Below are 25,002 nucleotides of genomic sequence, written 5' to 3'. Positions count from 1 at the left end.
CGAAAGGTTTATAGTAGAGCTGGTTATTTTGAAAGCCTGAGCATATATATGCCCTGCATCTTCCTTGGCAAAATCTCACAAAAGAGGATGATGCTGAAGACCAAAATAAACTCCAATTTGCTTGAAGTAAATTTGGTGGCTGTACAGTTCCTTTTTGCATAATGCTCTGTCTTCCTACCACATCTGTTACTTTAAAGGCCATCTAATATTTTTCCAAACGTATAAAGTGAGACATCAACAAATGTGTTCCTGTCTGTCCAATAAAGAAAAAAAAAAGTTGTTTAAATTTGAAAGGAGAATAATGGATTAGTACTAACTCACCTTTTTAAAACAATTTTTTTCTGACTATGTATGGAAGTATTTTCCATAAGCTAAGCCCGCATAGATATACTTGACTTGCAAATGAAAAACTGTACCTATCAGAGATAAATAACCTCAAAAAATTACTTAATGTTAAAGGGCTTCACATCATTGCAAAGCTAAACAAGAATGAGTACAACTTGTCTTTCTCTGTTCTAACTAAACAAAAAAAGTAGTATTTTTCTAGGAGTGAAATCATAATTTTCTCAAAGGTTACTTTCCCCCTTGATTAAAATGACTAAATAATGCATTGTACATGAATCACAGAGCTTTTAAAATCCTGATGTGAATCCATTAACAATTCAGGGCTGGATGTCTGCCACAGCCGTTACATGAAGGTGCAATCCTATTGCTCTGCTGGATGGATGGACGCGCTCACGTCAGGATATTCTGTGTTTCTATCTCATTGCAACCCCAGTGAGGCTCAATGACTGTACTTTATTGATGCCCTCTATCTTAAAAAGGGAAAAAAGCACTGGTTTTCAGTAATAGTTTAAGTGTTTTGAGAACTGCCTCTTTTTCATAGAGAGGAGAGCTTTTATCATAAAACATGGCACCAGCCTTTCCCCCCTGAAATGGCAGGGCCCTCCCCTACAAGGTGCCAGGAGCCAACAGGTCCCACTGAAATCAATTACAGTGAAGTCAATGGAGCTGAGAGTACTTAAAGTCATTCAGGAAGCACTCAGGGCTTGGTAAAATGATGGCATCATGTAATTTAATTAGTACAGTTAGATAATCTGATTCTTTCTAGCAGGAGTTAAAAAAGTTTGATTTTCAAAGGCAATTTAGAAAACAGAACATCAAACCACTCTATTCCTTATAATTAAGAACATATTTATTTTATAGCTTCTACATTAGAGGCCATTAATGTGGACTTTTCATGTAATGCAGCAAGTTTATTTAGGATGTACATTAGTCATCCTTTCATTCTGATGTATTAAATCAATGCATCTAGTAATGTATATTTAGAGAAGAAAGTACTTACACTGCAGGATATTTGAAAAGTATCAATAGATCAGTTGGTTATAAATTATTTTAATATCCTCTTCATAAAAATAAAATAATCTATGAGGGAAAAAAAATCCCAGCCTGAAGTCTGAGAGAATGGGTGATTAAATAAAGGGTATGTAGCTCTCCACTGAATAATGGAGCAATGCATGGTGTCTCAGTTGCTGTCAGTCACTTTGGTTTGTTAGGACACAGATGATGCTGTACCAGCTCTGTGGTGGGTAGGTTCTGCAGAGCATTCACTGAAACATGGCTATGCTGCCATGCTTTGACTTGGGGCCAGTCTACAAGCTGATTGTGCATTTTTTAATTTTTTTGAGTATTTGGATAATAGTTAAGGGATAATGACTTAGAAGAGACATGGATGAGTTTATACTGAGACACTGAATGCTACGAGAAAGCATGGCAATCACAAAAAGATGGTAACTTCAAATAAATACTGAGCCAAGACCCAAAATATGCATCACAAGAGTATGGGTATTACATTTGTTCCCATGTCCTTGGGAAAGGCAGCAGCAGCTAAGGGATACAGTCTTGCAAATCAGCTGTGCACTCACAAGACTGTGTGAATTGTAAGGCAAGCGTCTGAGATGGCAGTGGAGAAGAAATCATCTAAAACCCAGAAAGTGTTGGTGGCCTGCCAGGCTCTTATGCAAAGACTTCCCTCTTGGAGGCAGCTCCCTCCAGCAGGGAGTTCTCTCCTTTTCCAAGCAACATGATCCACTTTAACCTCTCTAACAAGTTTCCAGACACACTGGAGGAATACTCCAAAGCCGTAAGCATGTAGCTATTGCCTTTGAGATTCAAACTGTTGCACCTGAGACTCAAATGGTTCGATTCGGTAACTGAAGGCTGATCAGCACACACAAAGACCCAGTGAGGATCAGATGAGCAATGATGGGTGAGGAACCCCAGTGACCTGCTGAGGCGGGGAGTGTGCTGGGTCGCTGCTCACGGGGCCACCCAAGGAGGAGCACCAGTGCCTGTCCTGGGAGAAAGCTACTGAGGTGGGTCACAGAGAGGAGCTCCTTCCTGAACACCTTGCAGAGTGAAGAGGGTCATTGCCTACAAGGTATAGGACTCACTATGGGATGCAGAAGAAAAAGCATCTGGGGCTTGTGTAAAGCTCATTATGGGATGTTTACAGGAACTAGCAAAGGCAAGGAAAAGGAGGGACCACAGTGCATCAGCAAGGAACAAAAGGTGGGGAAATAGAGGCATGTGCCAAGAAACATAACTGTTTTGTAGCTTTCCCCTAACCAGCTAGTAACCCAAGGCCTCTTCCTGATATCTGAAATGTGAACAATATCAATAGGTACTGACATGGACAAAAAAGTTCCTTACAACACATCCTAATAGTTTTTAAAAAACATTTTGACATCTCTACTAGTAAATGTAAAACAGATTTGAAGCAAGCTCCAGAAGTTTGAATGCCCATCCTTACTCATTCATCTGAGTCCAGCACTGAACTTTCATTTACTTACTATCAATAACGTGTTAGTAAAAACATAGATGCAGATAGCAACACATACCAGTCTACGAATTTCTCTCTCGCACTCCCTCTTAATTCTGCTGATTTCCTCTTGATGCAGGTGATACACACTCCTTATCTCCGCTGCTTTAATTTTGTCAGCCTGGATGACCATAGTTAAAGCCTCTTCCACTTGTTTCTTGGCCCCCTTCAGCTCTGAAATTTCTTGCTGCATTTTTATTTTCTCAACTTCAAACCCCTTCTTGGCCTCCTCTTTCGCCTCTGTGAGCAGCACCGTTTTCACCTTGTCAGGAGCCCCATCGCGTACAGCATTGAGAAGGGTCTGTAGTCTCTGGATTTCATTATCTTTAATTTTTATTACTCTAAGTAGTTCAGCTTCGTGCTGTCTCAAAAGTGCTTCTCGAACAGCTTGGAGCTCCTTCATTTTCTCTTCATGAAGTTTGACTTTGAGCTCTGTTACCACCACTGTACTTTTATGCTGTTCGTGCTCTTTGATCTGCTTAACTTCCTGATTTTTCTCTCTTTCCAACTTGCTGACCTACAAGGAAAGCCACAAAAGTATTTTTGATCAACAGACTGATTAATACAAATTATGATATTATTTAAAAATGATACGGATCACTTTACAATATTAGACCTTAACGTTGTATGTCTATACCTTAGAGTGAAAGCCCTGTCAAGTAGTGCTACCTCACACAGAACTACATATTTGGCATTTTGTCATTCTTTGTGATCAAATACTTTATTACATATTAAACCCCGCTTTCTTAAAGAGGTTCTGGGTAAAACTAGGGTCACTGAGCTCTGCCGCAGAGCCTTCACGCTGTAGCCTTACAAAAGAGAAATTTCCTCTCTTGAAAAATTTTGTGTGAAGAAAATACACATTACAAACCCCTGTAAAACATTTTCATAGGGAAAAGGTTTTTTTACAATTTATGGCAAATACTTTCAATGTACTGTCACAGCTGTCATTGGACTTGAGGTTTGGCAGGTACCTGTGGGGATCTTTAGTGACACAGCTAATCTAGCAACACAGTCAGGAGTACTCGGGGTTGTAAAAGCGATTCTAAATCTACCACAAATACTCCGGGAAAAACTCTGCCTTAGCCCTGACAGACCCATCCTCTCCAGAAGCACTAACGAGCGTTCACCTTGTTGTTGATATAGCTACTGTAGTTCCACATAATCAAAATTGACAGTGGCAATGTCTAAAACCCTTAAGATACAACCTGTCCTCTGGGTGGCTATGCCTGTGCACCACTGCACTGAGTTAGGCACTGATGTCCAGTTTCCCATCTATGATTGTCCATTGCACTAGGGACTAGGCAGCCCTGCTTGGGAGGTTACATGTGCACACACACCCCAGAAGAGCCGGCAGAGTTGGCAGGCAGTCATCAGTGAATTTTTGGGCTACAAATGAGAATCATGTGTCTTAGGGGAAAATACGACCCACCTCAGCTCTTTATTGAAGTGGTTCCTGCATAACGGCAGGTATTGCACTAGAAGATATTCCCAGCATGTATTTGCAGTAGCATTTGCAGTGTTTGCATAGCTGACCCTCTCCTTTGGGCAGGTTTATTCAGAGGCAGGGAGTGCACATCAGTTTGCTGTCTTTTCTGCCCTACAGTGTTTATCAGACCAGCCTGTACACATATTGAAATGCTAAAATTAAGAAGTGGGTATTTGTTACATTGTATTTAATTACTTAAGTGTTTATTGGGAAAAAGGTTCCGGTCAATTCAGTTCACTAAAGATACATTTTTCTTCCTCAGTTGACACAATAAGGTTTCCTTGCTAAGAATATGCCTAAGCCTGCCTCACAAATGATTGCACTGCAGAACCAAACTGTGCAAGTGTAAAGAAAAAACTGTGATATTACAGAAGACTTTGAGAATTCTTCTAAGGAAAAAGTAATTTGTGAAAACAAGAAAAAGAAACCCTGACAAATTTGTAGAAAAGACCTTTCTTTCACTGGAATCCAGCATAATCGGAAATATCTGCATATTTAGAAAAAGAGAAACAAACGTATCACCATCATTTTGCAAATTACTGATATTGAGGATGAAAGTCTAGGCACCAATGCTGATTTTGGCATCATATTCTATTTTTATAATTAAATAATAATCCCTTGCAATCTTATGGACTCTTTAATTTGCTCAGTTCAATGCCCTAAAAAGCATGAGTTAACACAATATAAATAAGTATCATAAATTTATGCAAGAAGCACAAAATTTCTTGGTGAACTAACCATCCATATCCAAATGCTACGGGAAGTGTAGGCTCAGAAACTAGGCTAGCGTGTGTAATAGGTTCTACAAACAGACTAATGTTTAAGATAATACACATTTAGGAATTAAGCAGTATCTTGTGGAGTAAGTCTGGGTCTTGACTTTATTCTTCAGCTAGATATCTGCAGAAGCTCTCACACCACGTCCCTAAAAGAATACATAAGAAATCAGATGCTAAGCCATTATTTTTGCAAGCTCAGGCACACAGATCCAAACTGCACTGTGTACACATGCATATGCAAGACATAAAAAGCTCTGTGCAAGCTACTGTGAAGCCCCAAACAATTGTGTTTTATCAGATGCTTTTTAAGCAATTAATTATTCAGTACAAATAACTAACTGTATCTGACCACAGAAGGGTCAAATGACATTTCAATTTAAAACCATACCATAAACTCAAAAGAAGCTATGATGAGAAGTGGCTGGGGGGGACAGGGAGAAGGAAAACAGGGTCCTCAGTCTTAAAACTGCAAATGCTGGTTCACAACAAAAGGATTAATAGATGTTCTATTTATACGTATATATACATACACACACACACCACCACCCCCTTAGAAGCTTCCTTAAAAATTGTATTCATAGTCTACAATGCCTAATAATGATGCAAATTAATGAAAAAATGCAGAATATCATTCTGCCCCTGCATGGTAATGCATGTCTCTTAACATTCTGGAACCAAAGAAAGCCCCAAAGTTTATCAGTAGAAACTAGTTTGGGGGATTAGGGAAAAGCAAATAAATTTTTCATGCCCTCACTCAGAAGTGGTCTGAAGGCTATGGCTGAAAGCTCTTAAAGCTGAGGCTCAAGCTGCATCAGCTGCCACTCCTTCAAAGGCTCAGGGTGAAACTGTGGCTCCTTAAACTTTGGCAATCAGAGCAGGAGGCAGAGCTGAGGCCTATTACCGTACATCTGGAGATTGTAAGCAGCCAGTCTGAAGGATTTTGAGCATAAAATCCAAATGAAATTAGTGTAAATGTGAAAGAGAAGAATCAGCAAAGGGAATTTCTGAATAACACAAAATCGCATTCAAAACCCTCAATGTAGCCGTCCTCATAAATAGGTAAATATTTACTAGAAAAAGTTGTAGTGGAAGAAAGAGAGGACATAGACAGCTTTCAGCCCACCACTATGATTATGCCATCTGTTTTGAGCAGGTGTTTGTTCTTCCACATCTTTTGCTGGCATTTAGCTATGTGATTTTTCAACTTCATTTCTTCCTGGATGGCAGGAGCAAGCGTGCTGCCCACGGCTGAGTCCTGCCTGCCTAGGGACTGGCCATCCTCACTGCTCAGCTTTCCCACCGAGAGCCACACCACCAAAGCACCCTCGCTTCCAGAGTTCTTTTGTATCATACGCACATTATATATACAAGGAGAACAGTTTAAAAATCTGCAATAAAGGGGTTGCCTCTTGTTTCCCACAGAAGACTAGCTCCAGGTGCACGCACTCTGATTTATTGTCGAAGTCGTGTACAAGTCAGGTACAAGTGGGGCAAAGAGTGGTTAGCGGTCAGAAACAACAGACTATCTTTATTTTAATCAATGGGGGAAAGAAAGGAAAAGATGCACACCTTACTCTTTTCTTGCTGGAGCTCTATTTGGATGTCGGTGAGCTTGGCCCTGAGCTCTTCATTGGCAGCCTGCAAGGCAGCCAAGGCGTCCAGCTTCTCCCCCCTAGCTCGGCTGCTGGTGCCCTTCTTGGACATGATGAGGCAGCGCTCGCTCGGGGCTTCTCGTCCTTGCCTCTGTCCCACTACATTTTCTTACTTGCCTGGAAGGAGGGAAATCACATAACCACTGTCAGCGTGCTGGAGGTGGGTAGGTGATGAGATACCCACAAAGCACACGGTGAGACACAAGACATTTCTAGGAAGCACAAGGTACATGACAGCCAGCTGGATTAAGTAAGGGCTGGACAGAGCTCAGGTGCAATAATATTTTGTATTACACCTGTATAAGGCAAAAGATTTAAATCACAAACTATAAATGTTTTCTGTCACTTCATTTGCACTGGAATTCACACAGTGCAGAGGATGTGGGTGTTCGGGACGTCCCAGCACTATCCCCTGGCACTGTCATGGCTTGGAGACACCAACAGCTGGGAAAACTATTTTCAGTACAGGCAGAATACTTTTATGTTCTTTAAAAAAAGTCTGGTCTCCTACAAATACTTTTCAGATATTCATGATGCAAATAATAAAATAAAATTAAAAAAAAAAAAAAAAAAGTAGTAAGAAGCTGCAGAAGCAAGCAGAGATTACCCAGCATCAAAAGCTTTCTATACAGGAGTGTATGGTGTACCATCAAAACAGCAATTAAGATCTATATAGGTTTATCTAAGTGTGGTAACAATGTAGGAGTTTTACTCACACTAAGAGGTTTTGAGTCAAATCTAAGCAAACAAAACTGAGTCAAGCAAATTTATTCTATTAAACAGTGGAGAACCGGGCAAAAGTGGACCCAACTTCACAGAATTCATATAGCCTGCACTCTATGTCTATCCATTAATCCCAACACATTCATAAACTATACAACATACACAATTTATAGTGATAACTTCAGATTTGTCAGCAAAACATGTAATATTAAATGCAGTACTAAAAGCTACATGCATTCGTTGATTTTTATTTCAAGATTCTCTAACAGAGACTTTGCCCAAGAGTAAACAGCAGCATTCTGGAATGGGTAAGCATTATTAAAGTCTGTAGAGACTGTGCCAAATTTAGAATGTCATATTATCAATGACAGTCAAAGGTCCTTTACAATCAATACTATTAAGAGTATAGGAGTTAGAGTTAGGAGTATAGGAGTTAGAGTATAGGAGTTATTGAAAACTCATATCCTTGCAAAAAACATACTCTAGCTTAGTACAACTGTCAGGCATAGGGAGCCTAAAAGCAAGACACAAACTCGCTCCAAAGAATTTGCAATCTGAGACAAAGACAGATAAAGGTAGGGAGAAAGATGGTATTTTTTTACCTGTTAATGTCATTTTTGTGCTGCATCCATCCTATGGTTCAGAAAAATGTCAGAGTTCTATGTAAAAATAAATAATTCACCTATTCATCAAATTAAATCAAATCCCTGTGATCTGGGAGTTGTCTTCACAGAGGTGAACTTGACTGACAGTATCACAGTTTGTCCTTACTTCATTTGATTAATTTCTTAAAACTGTTGATGCAGACAGACAGTCCATTAATATTATACACTCGATCACTCTGTGCTGAACAAGTCCACAGGAGGGCATTCAGGTTGCTGTCAATTCTTTCTCAGATCGGTATTTAACTCAGTGCTCATCAATAGCATGAACAGGTTTAATCTAATAGAAACCTGAGGACAACAAGAAAATCTGGGCAAAACACTGTGTTCTGAAGACTTTGTTAAGCTCTGGAGCAGTGGAACATAGGTACTGTCTGCTCTATTCCCTAACTATGGATGTTTCCCTGATGTTTCTTTCAGACTTTGTATACTTTCTGAAGGATCTTCTCTTATAACAACATTACTTGTCAAAGCACTGCGGAAGGAGAATCCCCATGATGCTGCATAAGCTTCTTGAGAATTATCCCATGCAATTTTTCAACCTGTGGATACAGACTATGGCTGTGAAAACCCAGTTCATTCCTATTTAAATGATAAACAGCAACACACACAAAGAAACAGTTGCCTTTGCTTCTCTAGACAAAGCTGACTATCAAAGTTTATTTTAAAATTGTCTATGAAAAAAAATAATGGGAGTGAAATCATGAATTAAATGCCTAGAGCAGCAGCTAACAAGCTCATGCAAAAGATACATGCTCATGGTAATGCAAAGTGGGGAAACACCATCAGCAAAGAGAAGGATCTAAGTAATATTCAGAGAACTGGATGATTCTAAAACCTGCAGTAACAGAGGAGGTATGAAATCCAGTGGTATAAAGGCTCTGTCTTTCACCAAAGTTCTCACACAAGACTTGGGCCAACTTCTGACGAGGACAACATGGTTTTGCTGTTTCAAAGCAAACAGCAGAATAGATTGGGAATTTTACAACAACATGTAAATTTACAGAAGAAAGTGAAATCTAATGAAAAAATGTCTTACTGGAAAACTTTGACTTGCCTAGATAAAACTATATCCTGAAGAGATTACATGTATTTCTCAGTTCAAAAACTTACTGGGATTCATTTTTAACTGTCACTACATTTCTAGTTTGAAGTAAATCCTTGTTTTAAAGATCTGTTTAAGTTATGCTATGAAAATACACAAAAAAAGCTCAAATTTGGGAAAATATTTCCAACCTTGTTCATACCAACCTTATTAACGTGGATAACAATCTTTTTGGACGATGACCTTCAACGCATTGGTTTATTCATCATGACTCATAGACAAAACCACAACAGAGCAGCACTACTCCCTGTCCAAGCACAAGTAAAGAGGCTTAACAGTTCAGGGCAGCTGTAATAATAAAATAACAATATATGATGATAGTAAAACAACAATATAATAATAATAATAATAATAATAATAATAATAATAATAGAACAGCCTGATTTGAATTCTGAGAGCAAAAACCTGCATCCATTAGGGAGAAAAGAGCAGAGGGAGGCAGCTGCCTAGGGGGATATATAAATGGGATATGAAGCTAGGAGAGGGCTGAGAGCATCTGGGACAAGTGGCTGGAGTTTGGGAGTAACCAAGCAAAGCTGCTGAGAGCTGGGGAAATCAAGTAGGACAAGCAATCACTACAAATCTACACTGGATCAGGGTAAGAGTGGGGAGGCTAAGACTTGGGGAAAAAAATAAAATTCTGGATATTAGTTGACCAAACCAAGGTAGTAGAGTCTTAATTCTGTTGTTTCTCAGTCTGATGCTTGAGTTTATAGCCTTGAAGGTACAAATGTGTTTGATTTGTCAAAAAAAATAGAAATAAATAAAACTTTACAGATATTGCCTGAAAAAACTATAAACAGGAGCAGATGTTCTTTCAATTTAAGATTCTTGCTCCTTTGTGTAAGAAGATGCAATACATCAGTGATCTACCATGGAGGTCTTAAAAACCCATCTTTCTTTAGAAATAAAAAAATGGGGCAGTCTGTAGCCACAGGCACTGAATTCAACCTACTGCAATGAATGAAGCACTTGTGCACATTACGATTGTTTTCTGAAACGATATGTTATAACGATGCATGCAGTAGGTGGAGCCAGGTTATTTCACAACCTGAGGAAATGAGAAGCAGCATTAATACAAGCTTTTAACTGCTTACATTTGAATGCCAGACAAATAATAATTTAAATTATACAGGGATTTGTGGGAATAATTTCAATCAGAAGGATTATTTTTGACAGACAAGGGCTACAAGAATTTTTGTTTGTTTGCTTACAGAAAATAAAACTAAGGAACTGATACAAGTAAACCAAAAAGCAAAAATGTTATTAGAGGTAAGCTAGGAGAAGTGTAAGCCCAGCAGCTGATTTTCTGGGAGACAGTGCATGGTGATAGTGCAGAGTAGTCAGATACCCTGCGCACGCACTCCCCAGGCATCCCTATGAATCCAAGTAGCAGATCATCAACAATTTTGCTACCATGTGCTGGTATTGTCTCAGAGAGCCCCTTCAGGAGCATCACGCAGAGGAGCACACCATCCTGGCACCTTCCCTGCAGAGCTAGGGACCTAATGGTTGCTAAGCACAGTTCACTTGGTGGGAATTCTGTCCGAGGTCGATCTGTAGCACTATATGTCCTTATACTTTCAGTGTTTAAGCTTTTGTTTAAAATGTTACCAAGGTTTAATTGTATGAGTCAACACATTTCATGCCAAGCATCTGCCTAAATCTGAGTTTTCTCAACTAAAAAAATAAAATTTAAAATTGGTTAGCTTATTTCAAGAAAGATGGGCTTGTATTGCAATGTTTGCTCTATGCGAGTCCGCAAAACCTTTAAAGATCTGAAATATCAGCAAGCTGTTCCCTGTTACCCCATAAAAGCAACCCAAGTGTGGTAAACTGAATCCCTGCCAGAGGCTGCAGTTGCCCACCCTAAGCCAAGCTTTGCTAAGGCTTCACTAGCCAAAGTCACTGTTTGTATCTGGCACCCATCCTCCCCAGACACCAGTGCCAGGAGACTTTCTCCTCTGCAAGCTCAGCTGTGGATCACATCTACACACCCCATGGTAAGTTTGAGGTGACAAAGGAAAGGGGAGGTCACTGACTTTCAGATCCCACAGTGTGGCACAGTGTAGGAAAGGGGCTGACGTTGGAAACGTCTTCCAGACTGGAATGCTGAAGCCTTAATGAGATTTTCCCAGAGAAAAATCAGCTCCCTTGCCAGTACTTAAAGTAACAAGCCTGCTTCAAAAAGAACTATGCAGAAATTAACTGAGGACTCTTCCAATTAAATCTTTAAGGATGAGAAGGGACATAATGATAAAGCTTGAATGTAGTCAAGAGTAACGTCGAAGGATTAAGAGATCCAGATAATAGGAAATTGATCAGCCTTGGTAATGGTCTATCTGCACAAATGAACTAATAGCAGTGAGACCTGCAGAACAATGGAAAACTGTTCTGCACACCACGCTTCTCAGCACAAAAACCTGTGGGGGTAGGCAGGGAAGGTTTCTCAGAGGAAGACCTGCAAGAAAGGAGTACGTTTCCCCTTCCTCATGATAAAAAAAGGGCTACGTTCATTGTACATTTGTTCATACAGAGTGGGAAGGAACCTGCCGAGGCAGTGGTTGTGGTAGCCTTCCCACATGCATTTAGAAACCCGTGGGGATGGAAATGCTGGTCAAGAAGTGTCAGTGCCCATCCGTGATGCTACAGCTGGGTTTGTTCCTGGACACACCAAAGCTCAGGTGCTGCTGGCAGCTGCCCCGGCTAGCAGAGATGCCCTGCATGTCTCTCCTGAAGTGGAAAATACACATGCTCGAGAATGACAGTAAAGGAGGTGCCTCACTGGCATCCCTGCAGAGGCCCAGGAGGCTCCCGCTTCCCCTCCCAGCAAGAGCGGGACCAAACGCTTCTGTGCTTACAGACCCGACCCCATCCTTCCCAGGGCAGGAAAGGAAAGTCAGCCTAGGACTGAGGAGCTTCAGTGCTACCAAATGCTCACTTCAATGGTTTAATTGTAATTTTACTTTATTCTATGGAAATCAATGAATAATCAGTAACAATACAAAGATCTTTAGATAATCTGCAATCATGAAACTCCATTGGTTTCAAAGACATTATGAAAACAAACTAATGAAGCCTACAGGCTCTTGAACTTCTAAGTATGAAAAGATTAAAATGCAGTATGAGCAGTGTGTATTATTATTGAGCAGGTTGATTTATCTCTGGTAAACCAAGATATATAATCAGACTTGCTGTTCACCTGCAAGAACATCGATTTTGATGGCAAAACCAGCAAAAAGCAACAATTACTGGTATTTACAACAGCAACTTCACATCAGAGAATAAAAGCTCCAATAAACTCATTACATACACCATTCACTTATCACTGTTTTTGCCACACTGAAGCAAGCTGCAGGAAGGATAACCAAAAGAAAAGCAGGTAGCAGACAGGTACTCACTCACTCGTGGTCTAACACACGACTTGTGATTTACTCCCCAGGAGCAGACTGTTTCTGGTGAGAGAATTCCTCTGCTGCTCTGCCTTTCCTCGGGAGGTCTCAGCCCTCTGCACTGAACACTTTGCCTCCTGTCCTCCTGCCCAGCTCCTACCAGGCAGCACTAGTTTCTGGTCTGAGGGTAAGACACCAGTGCAGGAAGCAGCAGGATGGGTGCAAGGGGACATGGGGGTGCAGAAGCCCTTTCTCCCCCAGCATTCCTGTATGACCCAGAGGGCTGCGGCTTCCTCATCCTTAAGTGGCACACCTCTTTTGGAGCTGGGCGTCACTAAGAATGCAAATACTGCCAAGAGTGGGCACAAACCAGAGAGAAGGAAATCCCAGCTCCCTTCTCCCACCCGCAGACATGCTACCGGCTGCAGGTATGTATCACACAGACATGGGCTGCAGCAGACCGCATGGGGAAACAACGGCAGAATCATGTTGAGCCAGGGTTCCCAAGCAAAATTTCTCAAACGGCCAGGTTGCTGTACAGACTGAAGGGGCAAACCTGAAAGCAATGGTTTTATTTTCAAGAACTGGTGTACACACACAGAGGCCCCCTCCTGTATTCATTGTCCTGCAGACCAGAAAGAGATTTACACAGTTCAGAGTCATCAGTCCATTTGCTGCATACTGGGTTGTTATTCCCAGGGATAATAATGGGAAATCAGACTGGACAGAGTAAGGCAGCTTTCTAGTGATGACCATGAGCTTCTGCATATGCAGTGGGACAAGCCCCATTGTTGGGAACTATGAAAGTAGTTATTTGTATTAATAAAAGTGCCGGTCTTGTAATACAGAGACAGTGGTGTCTGCTGGTGCATGCCTGTGTGCAGAAAAGCCATCTGGGGACTGGTGGACAAATGCCAGTCTTAAAAGAATATTTCTCCCAAATACTGGGAGAAAAACTTGCCACAAAAACGTTTCCAAGCCAACATCACTGTGCTGATACAGAACACTGCACAGAGATGGTTTATCATGCTGGTGAGGGAATGCAAACCTACCATTCCCAGGTTGCTCAGTGGTCTGCTTTGCCAGCTAGCTAACATGCGGTAAGCCCAGGAAGCTAACGCCAAGGTGCCAAAACTGAGCATAGACCCTCAAAAAGTCCTGCCCTTACAGCTAACAGACCAACTCAGTGGGACATCACCACTGTAGTGCTGGGCAGCAGTGGGTAGAGAAGCCATTTCCTGTAAAACCAGTTACATTGCCATTGTATTTTTACCTTTTTTTTTTTTTTTCTTTCAGTGAGTTATGTAGAGGGTGGCATAAGACACATCATCTTAATAGAACAGAAAGGTCCTCATTTTTGATTCTGGGACAATATATTATGCATCTGATTCCTGGCATGTTTGATATTGAAAATAGCATTAATAATGCATCATAAGCTGTCTTTAGCAGGGCTTATCATTCTTTTTGCCTCCTGACTTGCAATTCAGACATCAAGGCTAATTGGAAAATGTGTTTTCTAGATAGTAGTTTCTGAAATCAATGTTTCACTGCACTTAAATGAATAAATCCCTACCCAGCGTACCAATATTTTAAGCAAACCATAGCTTAAGCAAAACACTATTCTTACAAATACTGAAAATTTCAAGTGCATGATACAGCCTTGTGAACACTGTTGTTTTCTATTTTTGAAAAATTGTTACAATTAATTAGTTTAGACAAACCTTTTTGAGTCTCTGATACATCTCAAAATATTATAATAGCAAGAAAATGTAATATTGTCTATGCCTGAGTTCCCACTTCCTCATATGGGGAAGCTCTTCTGACTAATGTCAATTTTTGATTTAGGATTTCAACAGTCTACAGATCTATATGCAAGAAAATGAGTTTTCCTCTGAAAAGGTATTTCATGCTAAGCCAAAGTGCTCTGCCAATGCAATCGCATCGCATGCTGGTTTTGTGTTTTGGGTTTTTTTTCTGTACTAACATTTGTCACAAATACTATGTTACTCAGTTGCAATGCGAGAAGAAAATCATCGGAAATTATGTACAAAAATACAGTAAGCAGGTAGCAAGTCTTGAAAGTACTGAGATCAAGAAATAATTGCCAAGACATTTATTGTCATGTACATATGGTTATATTGCATATTTCCTGTATACATCCCATGAGGATTTTTCTCTCTGTGCTGTTTACATAATGATTGAGACTAGTCTGACAAAACACTTTTTTTTTTTTTTTAAATATAACCAAATGTGGGTAAATTCAACCCAAACTTCCAAAGTAGCATATCTATCTTGACCATGCTTTTGCTGAGAAAATTTCAGGTTCAGAACAAAACTTCTCATCAAAACTAACAGAAGACACCAGCATAAGCAAAGCCTGGGTACCCAGGACACTCATTCAGGATGTGAGACTTGCATTCAGGGCCCTGCTTTTAATCCAGTGCCATGCTCACTGGAAAATAGCGTCTTGTCTTGAAGATTTCCACTCTAAATAGAACTACCACGCACTACCATATGCTAGCAAATCCCTTGTGGGCTACCCATATTGCAGAGTTAATGTATTCCTTTACCAACAGTTGGCTGGTTTAGAGCAAATCTCAGCTTCCATAAGGCAAAACAACAACCATCAATGTTTCCCAGTGTGAAATAAGTTCTGAAACTTATCTTTGATGAAATTATATCTGATTTAAATTAAAAATAATAAATAGTCCCTCCCCCCCAAACCCCAACATACAGTAATGAGTGTCTGCAGATGGAAGTCTAGCCAAAGTTTTGCTTAGGATTAGATCAATTCCAACAGCTTTAACAGACACATGTCAAATCCTGACTGACCTGAATTTTTCCTCAAAGATTAATCCTTCAACCATAGTTAGCTTTAACTCATTGATGGGTGGACCATGTTTACAAAACCCATGCAAAATCCTGCACCTTATAAGCTATACATATGTAGTTTACATATATTCCTATATGCAGACTTATCATGTGTAGTCATGTAGTTACCTGTTTGCATCACACACATACATTTAGATACATATCTAAACCCCATCCACTGATTTTTCATCACAAGTTTTACACAGTTTGTTGGTTTTTTGGTTTTTGTTGCGTTTTGGTTTTTTTAAATGCAAAACATAGCTGGGTATCAATTATGTGAAGAGTTAATGGTTTAAAGTAAAACAGAAGAGATTAATAGAATTTCAGTACTGGAAGATATAATTGCTGCTAAACCTCAACATGTGTATTTTAAAGCATGCCACCTGTTTAACTTCTACATCTCTTACAGCTAAATTGCAGAAAGTGAAATAATTAATTAGAAACAGTGGCTATTACACAGGAAACCAATTTTTCTTTTTTCTCAGATACTTCACAACACTTAAAGTACAAAAATCCATTGCAGTTATTGCAATAATGTTACAAGAGTACACCTATCCAAATTCTCTGTTAAACTGGAGCAACTCAGAATAATTCCACTGATTTGTGGAGGATTATTAGCGAGGAATGCATTTCAGACTTAATTCCATCAGTTTAATATTGTGTCATTCCATTATCTTGATCACAAACAAACTGTTTGAGTAATGCCATCCATTTTCCCAAGAAATTCATGCCTGTATAATTAACTACAATCAACTGTAACACAGATGGCATCGTATGATCCAAAAGCACTTTATAGAAGCATTTTAAGCATGTTATTAACATCCCTAAATAACTACTTAACACTACCTCTCCAACCCTCTTCTGCATGAACACGCAACACAGCTGGATTTGAGTGGAAAAGGCAGTATTTAACTGCAACACTGTTACAAAAGATTTTCAATTCTTGGATTTATTCAATTTATAAATTAGCAAGAAAATAACAGACTCTACTGTGTGTGGCAACAAAAACATTGCATTTTAGATTTCTGCATTAAGACTAATTTCCAGAATGACTCATCCTCATCAAACTCAGCTTTGAAGAACTGGGCAGTGTGGAAGGACACTAATGGGAGGAGGAATCTTTCTTTAGGCTGACCATGGTTATCAAAAAAAAGATATTTCTATTTGACAGTTTGTTTTATTTCTCAGTAGATGTGTGCCCAGTTCTAAACGATGATAAAAACTTACATTAAACAGCAATAGACAAGAATTTGAATGGGAAGTTAATTAATCTCCCAAACGAAAGCAGTTGCAAGTTGTTAGGTGCCCATCAAGCTCTAATGAAAAGTTGCTCCTTCAGCCCGAAAAAACTGAGGATCAGATTATTTCAAATCTGAATTTTTATCACCAAATATCCTATTTTAAATAAGCTTTTCTTACAGTTGCTGAGACTCCCCTCCCTAATTTCAGCCCATCTCTGCCCATTTATTTAACACAGAGCATGTCCTTTGGCCCATAAACTGATTTAGAAAGAAAGCAAAAATATGATCAAACTAACAGACTTGGAGATTTATTGTGAGGATGCTTTAGGGGGATGGGCTGCAGTACCCACCGAAGGCGACAGTGCTGGAGACTAACACCATTCTTCTCCCACAAACATCTGCTTGACGAGGGCAGTCCTGGTGGGGGCTGGAAGTCAAAAATCTCATGGAATCAAGTGTGAGCCCTCCAGCATGATCTCAAATGGGAAGATGGTCCCTGGGAAAGACCAAGAGAGCTTTAGGTAAATTCTGGAGAAAGGGAGATCTGTTGCATTATAGTAACAAAAGAGATGATGCGCTGCTGCATTTCACACTGGTCAAGTTTCTAGCAAGAACATTGCTAGAGAAGATAAAGCTGAGAGAGATATCCAATTTAGAGATGACAAACAAGTTCAGAAAAGAGAAGCTGTTCAAATATCACATTACCAACACTGAAGATTTAGTGCTCAGTATCACACAATGGGGCTTCTAACATTTGAAGTGGGCAGCACTAAACAAATACTTGGTATGACAGCTGGAACTAGGGAAAACCATAATGAACGTAATGGTCATTTATATGTATTGTCACACAATTAGCTGTTATTATTTTAGCTGCACGGATTTCTATCACATGACATCATAGCATGTGGAAGGAAAATAAAAAACAGTTCTGGAAATTGTTATGTGCTCTGGGTGTTATTAACTTGGTCTTATATTCCTTCCTGAAGGAAGCTGGCAATTCAATATATCAGAGCTCTGCAGGATTCAGTGAGAGCAGTGCTTTTTAATTATTGGTGTTCATCCATGTACTGGTACAATCTCTCATAACAAATTGGGAGACAAGACAACAGTGTTAAGATTTTTGTCTTCTTAAAGGAAAGAGCTGCAGTGACACACACATAAGAGGTCTAAGTTATACACAGATACAAAACAAGAGTGTTACTGCTGTCAGTCTCAGTTAAAAAGCCAAGGTTTTCACAAGTCAGAACAGTATTTCTAAGTTGGAGTAGCACTAACTTCAGCAACAGCAAGTCATCACTGTTCTATAGAACTCGGGATTCCCACTGCCCTACGACAGCTACAGCAGGCAAATTTAATGAATGTAAAGTTATATGAATAGCTTGGATCCCACTGAAAATAATCTTAGGCATGGGGCAGGCCAGGTGTCACTCCTGAAGTCAGGCAGAGGTTTGATGACAGCTAGAAACACCTCCTGAGCATCCCAGCTATAGGTCAGCAGTCCAACCAGACAAAAGGCTTCCCTCCACAGCACTTCTGTGTCTCATCCATATGTTCTGGCCAAGTTCTCTGTTAAAAATTACTAATGGAAACACTAAAAAAAAAAAACCCAAAAAAACCCCAAAAAACCCAAACCCTCACTTATTTGTAAATCTTGCTCAGGAGATCAGAACTGCTGTATTTAGCTTATACACTTGGCTACAAAATAACAGAAATCTTTTTTTTTTTTTAACATCAGAAAAGCACCAAATTTACCACTCGTACCTAGGGACACCAGATCACTGTTTAATATGAACTGCTGCATATCTAATTATTTTGTATGTTTTCACAGATTTCACGATTCACCCAATAATCAGTATGTAAGCAGTGTCTTTTCACAGCTAACATTATGAAAAAACAAGAAGTCAAAATACCCAGCTCATTGATTCTGCATAATTTAAGTAATGCACTGAATAAAATACACGTTAAGAGAAAATATAGAAATATTTAGCAAGCAGAAAAGGATTTGAAAAAGAGGAAAAAATACTGCTAGCCAACTTCATACAAGAGCTCCAATGCACCTTTAGAAAGAATGCATTTCTTCAAGGAATAAGAATGCTAGAGAAGAACGATGCAGTTGGCAACAGCCATATCCCCTTGCAGCCTCACCCGTGGCCCATTGAAACCAGGCTCTTTCCATCTGTTCTACTGGGTTACGAATGAGCCACTTGAGCCAAGTTCCACTTAAGTAAGCAGGAAACTTTCCATCCACTGTAATGATCCAGTCATTAGTATACTGGGAAGTCAAAAATAAGTACCTAAAAGCCACTTCTCCAGAGCTTCAATTTAAAAGCAAAAAGATTCTCTCTTCTGAGATGGACCAAACCCTCGATGGTGTAAAATGCCAGAGAGGACGAGGTGCCAGTGAGGCATAGGAGTGGGGGAGGCGACGCGCTGCCGTGCTGACTCAGGTGCAGGAGCGGGACCATCCCCAGCAGCTCTCCTCCAGGCAGGGAAGGACAGCAGCAGAGCCTTGGCCAGGCAATGTGAGAAGTGGTCTTACCCGAAGGCCAGGCAGGCTGTCCCACTGACGGCACACTGCCAGCTCCTGGGAATGCTTGCTGGTCCTCCTTTGTACCTGTGCACAACTTGTGCCACAAAGAGGAAAAGGAATGAGAGACAGCTGTGTCAGGATAAATGTTAGAAAATAAACAAGTTATTATTTATCCTCAGAGCTGGAAGTAGGATAATTCACCAGAGCCAGCCATCCCAAGATTGCTGCTCTTTTCCCAGGAATCTCTGCCAGTTTCTAGGGGCAGGAGGATGACACCCCTGAGCAGCACACGGACACAAGTCAGAGGGGCCTCTCCTTGCCCACTCATCTCCAGGGCAAGTGCAGCTGAAACATTAGGAAAAAACAGAAAAGTAGTCAAGGAGATTGAGGACAGCAGAGCTGGTTGAGTGCTTTGAAGAAAAGCACTATAGAATGTTTTAAGCGTAACACTCAGTCCTTATAACATTGAATAAGATGAGTTTTTTTTCCAGATGATCATGAAAAATATTGCCACCTTGAAAGAATTTTACATGTGAAAGCAAATTTGTATTTAGCCATGGCTGTACCAAATATAAGTTAACCTCCCTTTGATAATGTTTTTTTGTATTTGCTGTTAGTAAGTACAAGGCCCATTCTAATTAACCATTTTTTGACAAATAAACTGTCAGCTTGGAGAGCAGAACTCAGACACACTCCTATAAATCACAGCCTGACCCAGGCACTGAGGTGCACAGAGAAGGACCCTATTGACACTTGTGCTATGAAGCAAACTCTAAAGCAAGTACCAACAGATCCTATAATCCATAATAAGTATGGAAGCACTCAGTATTTACATAGAAAGGGAGAAGTACTCCAATTTTATCTGGTTAATTTCCAACTATAAAGAAAACACCCACTTTTAAAAAAATATTTAAAATACAAACCAAACCAACCAAGCTCACGGAAGATGATTGAATAAAATCCTACGGGCAAAATGCCCTCCCAGATAACGAAAGAGAAATATTAAGAAACCTTGCAATCACAAAGCTCATGTTTCTCAAAGGAGAGGCAAAGCAACAAGTAGGAAGGAAAATGCTGAAGGCATGTAGAAAAACACACACTGAAGAGCAAGAAACGCTGGGTGTGACAAGAAACAAACCCTTTTGTCTGTGAGGCTGATAACTGAGTCACTGCCATGCTGAGGATATGCAGATGTGGTGGTGTCTCACTGCTACTGACCTTGTCAAGGTGATCTCTGTTAGTAGGTGCCTGTGCATTAACCAGATGTACATGGCTGAGAATTTTTAAGCTATAATCTGATTTTTTTAAAGCTGATTTGATTTGAGATGCTGCATCAACCTTTCTAGTCAATTTGACTGGCATGCAGATATCCATTTCTCTGTAGTTTCACAGAACAGATCAGTAAGGGGGTTTAAGACTTCCTTTCAAAGTGGCAAGTCCATTTCTGAAATATTTTAGACTTTTAAGGGGGATAAAAGGGTAAGGGTTGTTCCAACCTAACTTTAACATTTGAAGTCAAAGGACCCATTCCTCTGGGAAAATCTTATTTTCTCTCTTTTTTTTTTTTAAACAAGACTAACAATGAGAAGACAGGCTGACTTTCACAGAAAACCACAGTTTGTAAACACTATCATACTCAAGATATAATTTCAGTTAGTAACAAGCATGACAAATTGATCCCTCTAATGCTACACTAAATGTAACAAGCATTACATTGAATATAAAATAATTGGATATATTATTTTAATGTAAAAATAATTGGAATTAACAACTTGGAATGTAGACCATCCAAGCCGTGTGTGTGTGTGTGTGTGATGAGAAAGTTAGTAGAAGTTATACCATGTTATAGAGCCACCCGCTACCAAGACCAAGAATGACAAATGCACACAAAGGATTAAATCTCCAATAGCACCATGTGGCTCATGTGGCCTCTAGCTGCCTACAAAAGACATCCAGGGAGCAGTATAAAAATTATTTTTAAAAAAACCCCTACCACAACAGCAACTGCATAACTGCTGTCATAAGAGTTTCATGTGACTGACCAAAACTGAACAGCAACTTTGAAAGCTCTCCCGATTTTTACTGCTCACCAGCTGTGAGATTATAAAGGACAAGACACTCCTGGGCAGCACACTGGCACCAGTATCAGGTGGCACCTGGAGAGCTGAAGTTTGGATCAGTTTGCTGGTTCTACTAAGGGACAAACCTGGGGCAATCTCAGGATACGTAAGTGTATGGACAAGTCTCTCATTTCTCTATTAGGGGGTGCGGGGGGGAGAAAAGAAAAGAAAAAAAAAGGAAAAAGGGGAATCTCAGCAGCTGCGTCTGCTCATGCTCTCTATTGTGTCACTAAAATTTACTTGCTGGAGTTCACTTCTGTGGCCAAGTCACTCATTCCCAACTGGTATCTTCTGGCAGCAGTGCTTGCTGATGTCTTGTCTCAGGAGAACTTCCTCCCATGCAGATATCTCCCTCTCAGACTTGTTCTGATGATTTGGAAAAGTGCTAGCCTTGCTTTTCATTGTGGGAAGTACTATATAAAAGGACTGGGAAAACATTCTTGCAAACATCTCCATTTACAGATAAGAAACAGCTACAGAGGAGCTCTTTCCTAGCTATTTGTTTAGCGTGGCATCTGGGTAATCTGGGATTTGAATTCAGGATTTTCCAATCTTCTAGCCTTCTGCACATACTCCTTCAGAGAAACTTGTTTCTCTCATGGGTTGCACTACACTGATCTTTAGCTAAGAGGATGCGTCCATCTGCCTTCTGACTTTCTAGCTGATCATTGCTCTTAACAGTGGGGAGCAGCCATCACTGGGAGTGGAGCACCAGATTTTGCCTGTAAAAACCCAGTCAGGATGCCCAAGGGCACAATAAATGCTGCCTGCTGGGGTCTGTGTGGCTACCAACTGCTGGTAGCGCAGCTGGGCAAGTTCTCCAGCAGTGACAGGGAGTGGAACTACACATCTGCAAAGCTCCAGGAAGCTGGAGATGTGCAACATAATGCACAGCAATAGCTGTGGCTTCTCCACTCCAGGGTAACCTGAGTTTGTTAAAGTTTCAACAAAAAATATGTAAGAACTGTGCAAATACACATAGAACATTAAAGCCATAAGAGGAATCCATGCCCAAGCAAACATGATGATGCAAAAGGGTTTCATAGCCTGAAATGTGAGCTGGATTTGGGCTAGTAGACCAGACCTCAATGAAACCTTGCATGTAAATATGTAAAGCATGTGAGAATGTAAATCTGAATCTCAGTTTCACAGTGTATACTTAAGGGTTGGATGCTTATGCAATTAACTGCTTAGGAAGATTTAGTAACGTGATATATAAGAAACTCTAGTCATGGATAGGGGATAGAAACAAAGGAGAAATTACTACTAAAATGCGAGATTCACAGCTGTGAGCTCCAAGGACCAGAGCTAGGGCTGGCAACCTGCAAAAAAGAGTAAAGAGTAGGATATCAAAATCTGCTGATAATAGAGGATTATTTAGGCCAATCAAGATGCGAGAGGAATATAAAGCAAGAAAAAGGAAGAAAAAACCAAAACAATAACCTCAAACTGGAAAATTAGGTAACTAAGCAACATGAAATTCAATATGGGAAAGTATAAGATAATCTATATTTAAAAATACAATTTTGACATATCCTGCATGCAGAGATTTAGAAGAAAAGACTCAAGTAATCACTGAGGACATCTGTTGTGTACGCAGCTAGGTAAATAAGATATTAGATTGTAATAGCAGGAGATAGGAAAAAAGATGAAAAGCATTATAATGTTACAGAAAGGTAAGTGGTAGGTACTCATTATTACACTTATATTCATCTAAAAGAAACATAAACGGTACAATGAGGTAATAAAGAATCAGGATCTGTGAATTTTTTTTAAGAGACATTAAACAGGCAGTTATAAAATGATTGATATTGTGTAGGCGAAAAGGACGTTTCATTTACTTTTTCACACTAATGCAAGAACAAGAAGCCACCCTACGGGGTAGTTACATGACTTTCCCAGTGGAAACATGAATCTTCCATTTTTTTATCATCATACACCACAAACCCTGGCAGCAGCTCTATGTCATTCTGCTGCTCTTGAGGTCAAACCACCACAAGCCAAATTCAACAGGGGAGAAAAATGCTGCTGCTCTGAGTCAGAAGGTACAGGGTGACAGTGGTAGAACTGGCAGCACCCAGCCCCAATTTGACCTGTAACAGCATTTATAAAAGGTACAATGGCAACTCTACTAGTAGTCTCCTTGGGTTTAGTTTCAGTAACTAAAGAGGCAGCGCAACAGGTTTTGCTGCAAATACCTCCCAAGTATTGTCAAGAGCAGAACTGTATTGCTCTGAAACCCTTGCTTTGACTATCCATCGCATAAATCCTTCACAAACAAGGAACCAGAGCATTCCCTAGGCTGGCATCCAGTTAGCAATGAAGCCTCTGCTACACTGATCAGAAAACATCCTACAACACAAACTCTCTGATGCAACCTGCTGGGAACAGTAAAGCAGAATGTGGAAGAGACAACTGTTTTAATTTGCAGGTATAGTACCTACATCAGCTCTGGAAGGTAAAGAGTTATGAAATTCTTGCTTCCCCAATCTGTTCCAGCTTTTACATACTGTGATTGTGGAAAGATGCTGAAAGCTATATCATTAAAATTATACAGCTTGTCTTTGTAGTGCACAGGGTTTGGTGGTGGTAGGTTTTTTTAAGGGGCCTATAGTAAAAATGACTGCAGTTTCACTTTATTTCCAGCCACAGAATTAGTAAAATCCAGCTTAATTTCTCAGTTGGCTATCATTTCTACAGACTTCTGGACATATAATTAAACTTCCACTTTGCTTCACTTCTTTAAAGCATTCCCCCAACATAATCAAGAGTTCTCCAGAAAACAGTGAACGCAAAACTCATCAAGGTGTTTCACCTGCAGCCTCCCTCATTGTTTCAGTTAGGATTAGCATTTTGCTCTTAATTCTACTTCTCACCCACCACAGATGAAGCACGACGACCCCCCGTTCAGCTCTGATGTGCGTGGATGGACAATTGCCCCTCTGACCCAATCTGACTCTCAGTCTGTGGAGCCTGTGCAGCGTAATATTCTGCTTTATTACAGTCTATAAATAGGACTGTGGAGCCTCACAGTCTAACCATAGCACAATGAGGAGTACGGTGAGATTGTCCTCATTTCTGGTAATGCCTCACCTTAATACCAGCTTGCATCAAATGTGTGTTACAGAGCTAACATGTCTCTACATCTGTTTTTAAACTTGCATTCAATTAAATCACCCAACAGAAAAAACATCATGTTATATCTTCTTTGCGTTGTCCAGCAGCACAGGAGCATCCCAGCTCCATTTGGGTTGGATTGGTTGCTTTTCTGGCCTCAAACTAGCACCGACATCACCTCAGAGTTCACAGTCCAGATTCAAACAAGTGTCAATGCTCAGCATAGCCTTTAAAAACGTTTGTACTAAAATCTCAAATGTTGAACCCAAGTATAGGCTGGATGCATGTTTCACTTTTGGGCCATGGAGCTCCAGGACAGAGGGGAGAATGTGAATATGAACAGAGTTTACATGTATTTTAAGGCCTTTTTGTTTTGACAGGCTGACAGAAAGGAGCATCGTGTACACAGAATCAGGTTCAGAAGTTTACCTCAACATTGC

At 40.1% G+C, this 25,002-nt stretch overlaps 1 protein-coding gene across 35 annotated transcripts in view; it reads right to left on the bottom strand.

Moving 5' to 3' along the window:
- The window catches only part of JAKMIP3 (Janus kinase and microtubule interacting protein 3), a 93,686-nt gene that overhangs the window by 48,889 nt on the left and 19,795 nt on the right, over window positions 1-25,002 (bottom strand). For all 35 annotated transcript variants that reach the window (XM_049810744.1, XM_049810777.1, XM_049810745.1 and 32 more), the window contains 4 exons: window positions 17,146-17,291; window positions 9,438-9,579; window positions 6,719-6,918; window positions 2,901-3,398 (listed from right to left, as the gene is read on the bottom strand). In XM_049810744.1, coding sequence (XP_049666701.1) covers window positions 2,901-3,398; window positions 6,719-6,853 — 633 coding nt within the window. In that variant the 5' untranslated portion in view covers window positions 6,854-6,918; window positions 9,438-9,579; window positions 17,146-17,291. The remainder of the gene's footprint in view (window positions 1-2,900; window positions 3,399-6,718; window positions 6,919-9,437; window positions 9,580-17,145; window positions 17,292-25,002) is intronic.

The sequence above is a fragment of the Accipiter gentilis genome, chromosome 9 (assembly GCF_929443795.1).
Source record: "Accipiter gentilis chromosome 9, bAccGen1.1, whole genome shotgun sequence".
NCBI classification, from domain to species: domain Eukaryota; kingdom Metazoa; phylum Chordata; class Aves; order Accipitriformes; family Accipitridae; genus Astur; species Astur gentilis.
This window is presented reverse-complemented; position numbering and strand designations above follow the sequence as displayed.